This window comes from Buceros rhinoceros, unplaced genomic scaffold (genome assembly GCF_000710305.1).
Source record: "Buceros rhinoceros silvestris isolate BGI_N320 unplaced genomic scaffold, ASM71030v1 scaffold20688, whole genome shotgun sequence".
In the NCBI taxonomy this organism is placed as follows: domain Eukaryota; kingdom Metazoa; phylum Chordata; class Aves; order Bucerotiformes; family Bucerotidae; genus Buceros; species Buceros rhinoceros.
The window spans coordinates 39,660-47,652 of record NW_010427763.1 but is presented as its reverse complement, the minus strand read 5'-3'; the positions used below and the strand labels follow the sequence as shown (position 1 = coordinate 47,652).

The 7,993-nt window shown below is 37.1% G+C and overlaps 1 protein-coding gene across 1 annotated transcript in view; it reads left to right on the top strand.

Moving 5' to 3' along the window:
- The window catches only part of DHX15 (DEAH (Asp-Glu-Ala-His) box helicase 15), a gene marked incomplete at its 5' end in the record, with an annotated part of 37,638 nt that overhangs the window by 3,136 nt on the left and 26,509 nt on the right, over nt 1-7,993 (top strand). The window contains 3 exons of the mRNA XM_010142047.1: nt 1,670-1,863; nt 2,943-3,102; nt 3,504-3,722. Of these exons, the coding sequence (XP_010140349.1) occupies nt 1,670-1,863; nt 2,943-3,102; nt 3,504-3,722 (573 nt within the window). The remainder of the gene's footprint in view (nt 1-1,669; nt 1,864-2,942; nt 3,103-3,503; nt 3,723-7,993) is intronic.

The following is a 7,993-nucleotide window of genomic DNA, read 5'->3' as shown; positions in this document are numbered from 1 at the left end:
TTCCTGCTTTTGATATTGATGGCTTTCTTAAATAAAGTCAAGAATTTTGGTGATTTGTAAGTTTTTTGTGTCAGTGGAGTCAAGTTCGTGTTAGGTTTTGTGAAAATGATAAGGGTTCAGTATATTCCCGGTTGTGAAGTAGAAAATGTAGAATGGCACAGTCCTTTTATCTAGTGCTTATATGCCTTTTAAAGTTGGATGTGAAGAGTATTCTCGTGGTCATCTAAATCAGCATAACACATTGAAGTCTATGTTCTTTCATTTGACAACAGTGCTGTTTACTGGAAAACCACTTCTGAATTATTCTTATTACACGCTACTGTGGCCTGACAGACCTGCTGTTTTAAAGTTTATTTCAGGATTTGCGCTGTTTAAAGTCAAGGTGCTTCACCTAATAGGCTTAGAGTTGAGTTTTTATTAGTGACTTGGGAAGCAAATTCCTTTTCCTACACTGCATGTTAGGGCAGTGTGCGCGTGTTTGCAGCATAGGGTTTCAGGTTTGTTATCAATGTTCAATTTTTAGTCCCGAATAGGGTTTTCAGAAATTTGAGGAGTTCTCAGTCTAGTAGTCTCCTGTCATATTTTGATAGTCTTTGCTCTTTTTTTGTATTTATAATGTATTTATATTTTGTATTTATAATGAAAGTATGTTCTCCATTTTAAAAAAGTTTTCATTACAGTTTACACGTGTCTGCTTATGAATATGTTTTAGTGGTCACTTATGTCCATTTTGCTGTGGAAATACTGTATTCTAGAAGAAAATTTTTACATGTTTAAATTGTACTGCTTTTCCTGTTATTCTTTGTTGGTGCAATGTATAATTTTTTTTTTCCCCCTCTGTAAATGTTAGCTTTTAAGAGTACTAATTACTGAAGAGGAGTGGATATTTTGATCTGTAGACTTGGAACTAGTTGAGCCTGGAGATGTCTCCTCAAAATGTCACACTGAGAACGTGTGTAGAATATTCTGTATTCATCAAAGTGTTACTGACCTTAGAAATTCTTCTGAATAAAGCTGCTTATTTTGGATGATTCTTAACTGTTTCCAGATTCCTAACAGGAGCAGAAAACTGCTGACTGATAAATGAGTGCTAACATAGGAAGGAAAACAGAGGGATTTCATATCTGATCAATAACATTTCAAAAGAATAATTAGCCAGATTGAACAAATAATGAATTATGTTATTTTATTTGTCATGATTCCTGGCTAAGACAGTTTTTATATCCTAAAATAATTTTTTGCTTAATGTGTTGATAAGCATTACTCTTTAAAGCCACAAAATGTAATTTGTTTACTGTAAAACTTAGAAAAATAAACTGTGCTACGGATCTCAAAATTCTGAGTGTTAACTTTAATGTTGGTTGCTTTGGAGCATGTTGGCTGCTGGTAAATACCTGTATAAGGTACTGATGTAACAGTACTTAAACGTACTGTGAACCTGTGTATTATCTTTAACTTCAAAGATAGTTACAACGTACATGCTTAATATGAGTTGCTTTATTTAGTGGCATTGGGTCCAACTAACTATCTGTTCTCGTGCTTTGGCTATTTTTGTGCATGCAGTTAGCATCTCAGTGGAATTGTAAATAATTTCATTTGATAAAATGCAAAGGTTACAGATTACATCTGGCCATTTGGTGTATTTGAAACTGAATTTTATTCTTGACAGATCCCTCAATGGTGCGTTGACTACATGCGGTCATTACCTGGACCAAAGAGGGGAGTAGCATGTACCCAGCCTAGGAGAGTAGCTGCAATGAGCGTGGCGCAACGGGTCGCTGATGAGATGGATGTAATGCTGGGCCAGGAGGTTGGTTATTCTATTCGTTTCGAAGACTGCAGTAGTGCAAAAACCATTTTGAAGTAAGTATGGCAGCTGTCAGGTAAAGCCTGTAATACAGTCTACTGAGAGGTGGGGGGAAATCACAGCGGGGTAGTGAAGGGTGTGAGCAAAGTTATGAAAGGCGTAATGAGGAGTGGAGTGAATCTGTGGACAGGCACTTACTATGAGTGGAGAAGAAAGACAGGAGCCATAGCATGAGTAACCTGAGGTGTGGGGCTGAAGTAGACTTGAAAATGAGTCATTCCTCCTAAAGAACACACCCTATGGATATTAATTTTAAGTGATCCATAAAGAAGAGGGTGAACCAAAGAAGTGGTTTTATGATTAAGGTGCTATTCAGAATAAGGCCCTTCAGCATTCAATTTCTCTTCATGTTATGCATATCACCCTTGCCTGTGATATCTTCCTACTCAGGGTAATCCTGGAGAACTACCAGAAAGTTTAAGAACTGTCAAAAAATTTCAATACCTGTCTCTAGGACACATCATCTGTAGTGTTATAGTTGTCAGCTGTTCTGGAGTCCTCTGCTGTGTAGCTGGAACCAGGCCCACTTAATTTGTCATTTGCAGGTGATGTTCAGAATGCTTGGTTAAAAAAGATTCCACATAGTGTGGTTCAAGGAATAGTGCTTTTCTATCAAAAGATGTCTTTTACTCCTGTAAGTAGTTGAAGGCTGGGGAAAAAAGTTGATGTGTAAAGCAAAAAATGAACAGATTATCTGCAAACAGAAAAGGGAAGAAACAGTTGCAAAAATAACTTTTCAGAGAGTTTTCCCCTTTCTTTTCTTATCTCTAATTGTAGACCTGGGAGTCTGCCTGTAATAACCTACAAACTAGTTGTTAATATTGCTAAACCTTGTTTCCGCCCCCCCTTTTTTTTTTCTAAGCTTCCTCCCCTACTCCCCGGTTTCACTTACACTGCAGTAATTTCTATTTAAAATGGGCTTGTTACTGTGTTGGAAATAGTTTACTGATGTTTTTATGTTTAAAAAGTTGATTAAAATCTTAGATCAAGGAACCTGATGAATAATACAGAAGACGATTCTATATCTGACTTAGTAAATAAAATTTGTGTTGAAATTGTTTTTGTTTGTGTTCAGGTATATGACTGATGGTATGTTACTTCGTGAAGCAATGAATGATCCTTTGCTTGAGCGCTATGGTGTTATAATTCTTGATGAGGCCCATGAGAGAACACTGGCTACTGATATTTTGATGGGCGTTTTGAAGGAAGTTGTGAGACAAAGATCTGATTTGAAGGTTAGTAATGATGAAGCCCACCAGCATTTCCTTTTCAGTTGCAGGCATACCAAATAAGGTATCTATGTGCTTACTGTGTAGCTGATTTTTATACTCAATTAAAATGAATCAATGTTTTTTGATCTAATGGTAATCTGTATTGGAAAGATAACCCTAGGAATTCTTAATGCAGTTTGTATTGAGGAAAATATTGGAGACAAAATAATTCTACTTAACCTTTCCATGTTTGACTAGGAAGTTTTTTGGACCTTTGTAAGAAGGATGTTTTATTCAGGTGATAAAGGCATGCTTAAAACACTGTCAGCAGTTGAGTTTCTTACTATTATGTATTATGTGCATAACATTTCAACAACTTGTGTTAACCTTTGGAGTAACTTTTTTTTTTTCCTTCAAATATACAGGTTATAGTTATGAGTGCTACTTTAGATGCTGGCAAGTTCCAGATCTATTTTGATAACTGTCCGCTTCTAACTATCCCGGGGCGTACCCATCCTGTGGAGATATTCTATACTCCAGAACCAGAAAGGGACTACCTTGAGGCTGCCATCCGAACAGTGATCCAGATTCACATGTGTGAAGAAGAGGAAGGAGATCTCTTACTCTTTCTTACTGGACAGGAGGTACTTAATCTTTTTTGGTTTTTTATCCATCATTCCGTACAGAAATTGTTTGAAGTGTCTTGTATGTACTGAAATGTTTAGTTTCCTTTTCTAGTTTATGATTTAAATGACCTGAGGTTTTCTACCTGTCATACGCTTGAGGTCCTTAGTCATTGTATGTATCCGTAATATACATATGCTGTATAAGCCCTCTCTACAATGAAGATTCTACTCTTATTCGTCTACTTCTAAAATAGAAATGGAGAGTGTGAATCCTAGGTTTGTATTGATGGGAACTCAGAAGTTCTGTGTACCTGATAGCATCTATGTTTTTATGGAAAATGTAGTTCTGTGCACTCTGTGTATTTTAGAACTTATCTGAAGAATAACCCTTTGTTCTGCTACTCGGCTATTAGTAGTAGTTTTAAGAAGAATGTTTGGGTTTTGTTTTTATATGAATAGTTTCGAATATTAGGTTGTAGTTTTTCTGTACCACAAGTATGAGAACTTGCATCTCAGAAATGGACTCAGTGCCTTGCAAAATAGGATTGTACAAAAGCACTTAAGCTAAACTACATAGGGAAAATGAGGATTTCCTGGAAGTCTTAAATCTTTTACTTGAAATAGGATGGGTTTATCTTTTTAGACCTAATCTGTTGCTTTGAAGCTCTTTTGAGTGTCTGTTTTAGTATACTGAAATGGAGAAGAGGTAAAAAAGCTCCTCCAAAACAAAGGGATTGTGAAAGTTTACTTGACCAGGTCAACCTAAAATTAATATTTTTACTAGGGAGAGAAATGCAGCTAGCAGAAATGTTTTCCTGACCCATTCTTCTTGCAGTCACTCCTTGAAGAATTACCCTTCAAAGGATATGGAACAATTTAGTGTCTTGAAGAATACATGCTCTCTAATTATGCCAAGAGGGGGGAAAATGGACCAAATAACCTGTGATGCAAAATGTACATAGGCTTCTTGAGTAGACTTGCCACTCATAAAGATGTGTTGTTTCCTTAGATGAGTTTTAAAAGACATTTGGTTGACTTGTCTTCTGGCAGGTCATCTTCTCCCTCAGAAAACCAAAATGATGATTGTCACTGTAAAAGCAGGTACTCTGGCCTTTGCGTTTGTCCTTTGTTTGGAGTATTGCTGTGAGTTAAAGTGCAGGTAGGGAAAAATACTTTAATGATTGTAGCTTTGAAACCTGCCTGTTTGGCTTTAATTAGAAGTTCTAGTTCAGACTAGTCTGGCAGGTAAATGTGAGGATTAGTGATAGAACTGTTGCAGGTGGGTGAATGAACCAGTGGCAAACAGAAGGGAATGCAGCTGTCCAGCTGTTCCAGCAAATTTGGTTTTCTTACCAGGCTGCTAAATCAGGCTGGTCTTTAACCTTTCATGGAGAACAAGGACTTGTCCTTCTAATTATCAGTTATAAATGATGTCCTTGCTCTATCAATTGCTATGGGTTGCTCTAAATAACTTGTTGTAATATTACGGGAATTGGGGATGGGGAATGGGACAACTGTGTTCAGATACTGCCACCTCTGAGCACCACTTCTCTTTGGCAAATGGCTCTAAACCCAACTGGTCTAGTACCAGCCAGTTCTACAGAGTTACTCTGTTCTTCTATATGAACAAGTTCTTTGATTTTCACTGGGTTAATTTACAGGGCATACTGTATTATAAAAAAAATTAGTAAAATCATGCCTATAATACATGTTTGTTTGTGCAGCTGTAATTATGCATAAATATATCTAACAATATCCCTATGTTGCCCTACTGAATAACTTAAAAATTGCACTGGTAAGCCAGCATCCTCTGTTTTCTGTCTAGAATTCTCCATCTGCGTATCTGGATTATACTGTTCAGGGGCACTGGAGTGGCTTTGCCTGGAACTAGTCTGAGTTTAGCTAGTTAGCATGAAGTTCTTAAGTCTGGTTTAGCTTCTGTAGAGGAGTTTAGAAGTGTTACATTCATTCTGATGCATGATGTTTTGGGTACTCTACTGAGGCCTATCTTTGAGAATCATAATACAGTCCACGTGTGTCTTACTGTTGAATCTAAGGTGAAGGGACCTACTGTAATCTCAAAAACTGGAAGTTACCATTACCACTGTGTGGTTCAGTAGGCTTAGTAGCTTGAGTCTTGCCATGGATTTTTGCAGAAATGCTTTGTAGTTCTTTTGGATTCTGGAAAACAATATGGACAGAGGATGATTTGCTTTTCTTGTCAAAAAGATGCGTTTACAAAGCCAAATAAGTTACATAAAGGGAGGATGTTTTAGGTGGAACTGTGCAGGTGTGAACTGTTTTGAATTTGAGAGGCTTCAGCTGAGGAGTAGTTGCAGTGGTCTGAGGCAGAATGAGGGTACTTACTGCATTCACTTCCCACAGAACCTGAGGTAATTTTATATGGACAGTAAGATGAATAGCAGCTAATTAGTACAGGTTAGTTAAGACATAGAGTTAATGATTGAATCTGGAGATACTAGGAAAGATTCTGTATTATCAGGCCCCCAAATAAAAAGAAGTTTAAATAAATTTGGAAAGCAAAGGAATTGCATAGACCTGGTGCTAGGTGAAGATAAAATTGTTGTTAATGGTGCAGAAATAAGCGTTCAATAAAAACTTCCTTCCTGAATCCTGAAAGGAGCAAAAGTGTATGATTATGTTGCATGAACTGCTTTCTGGTCCATTAGTATCAAAAGTAGATGTTTTAAAAATAACATTTATTAGAAATAAACATTTTGAAACAAGACTTTTCCCACAGTCCCTGTAAGGAGGAGAGCTCATCCATTGGTTTTAAAAACAAACAAAACCCCACCCTAGTATATTAGGGAGTTTCTGGAAGATGGAAATAATGTTCATGTTTCTTGTCACTATTCAGAACAGGTATAACCTCACAACTTGGTTGACTGTAAGCCAGGTTGCATGATGTCAGTCACAGGCAGAATTGGAAGCTGACAGGGAGTTCTGTTCACAAGGAAAAAGTATAATTACATTTCAGTCAACATGTCTTTCTTGGGCAATAGGTTTTGTCAAACTTGTTCTCAGTCACTGAGATTACGAATTTGGTAGTCTAGTTGTGTAGGTACACATTTGTTAAACTTGACTTTAAAGGTCTCAAGACTGGCTTGTGCAGATCTCAGAGGTAACTGGTTTATTGTCTGTTGGAGTTCTTCTAAAACAGTATTAGATTTCACACTCCATTAAGATCAGTAATCTGAGATCAGGTGCACAATCCTTACACGTGAAATCTGTGGGGTGGGGAAGGCAGAAGTAATTACTGTAAAAACTGTTTAGGTCTGTCATACATATCTTTAGTAATCTAGGCACTTAAGGAATGCAAAGTGTGTTCTCTGCCACCCTAGTACCCTTTTCTCCATAAAGCCAAATACATTGTTACACATTTAGGTGGAAGAATCCAGGCTGCATCTGGAGATTTGAAGTGGAGATCAGCATGGTTGTTCTTGATTGTAGATAACTATACTGAAAAATGTTCTGATGTCAGTGTTCCAGAAGGTTTCAAATGATGATGACAAAACTGATGTTGGTGTAGAAGAGTTGCAAACATTTTTGCAGTATTGGTGAAACGTTTTGTAAATGAGGATTTACTTTAAAGGCACGCTTTTCATCACAGTTTGGTTAAGCTCTGGAACTGTGGGAGAAAATAGCAGAGAATTTCTTATAAGGAAATTGAAGAAAGAATTGTCAGCTTAGTCTTGGTGGTAGTGATTGAATGAGGTTATGGTAGTAAGTGTGGTGGGCTGCACTGAACACAAGTTATCTTATTTAGCCTTACTTAGAAAGTTGGAGAGCGTAAACTGAAAGAATAATATTGTGTTCAAGTGCTAAAGAGAATTTTTTTTCTTCATTCGCTTGAGATGATGTCAATATTAAATATTCAGAACAAATCAGGTCCTGAATATAGGTAGGAATCATGCTGTAACAAGTTTGGTTTTGACTTTTTGACAGAGTGGTCCTCGGTAATGGTCGAGTGTTGACTTTTTGTCAACAAAGTGGATGACATTTTTTGTCTAAGTACATAACTTTACAAAGTTTTGTTTCTCTGAATCTGTATTCAGAGCATCTCCTGAAATGGTGCAGCTCTTTATTTTTGTTTTCTCCTTATAGTTTGTGCCAGTTTGCTTTCAATTCTGGAGGAAGAAAGGGTAATTAGGGAAGTTCTATGCAGCTTTAAGGAAAAGGTAAAATTTCTAGAAGGTCCATGATATCCAAGCTAGAAGCGTCTGGCAGTGCCTCTGTCTCTGATAGGAGCTTGAAAGAGAAGGGGAAAG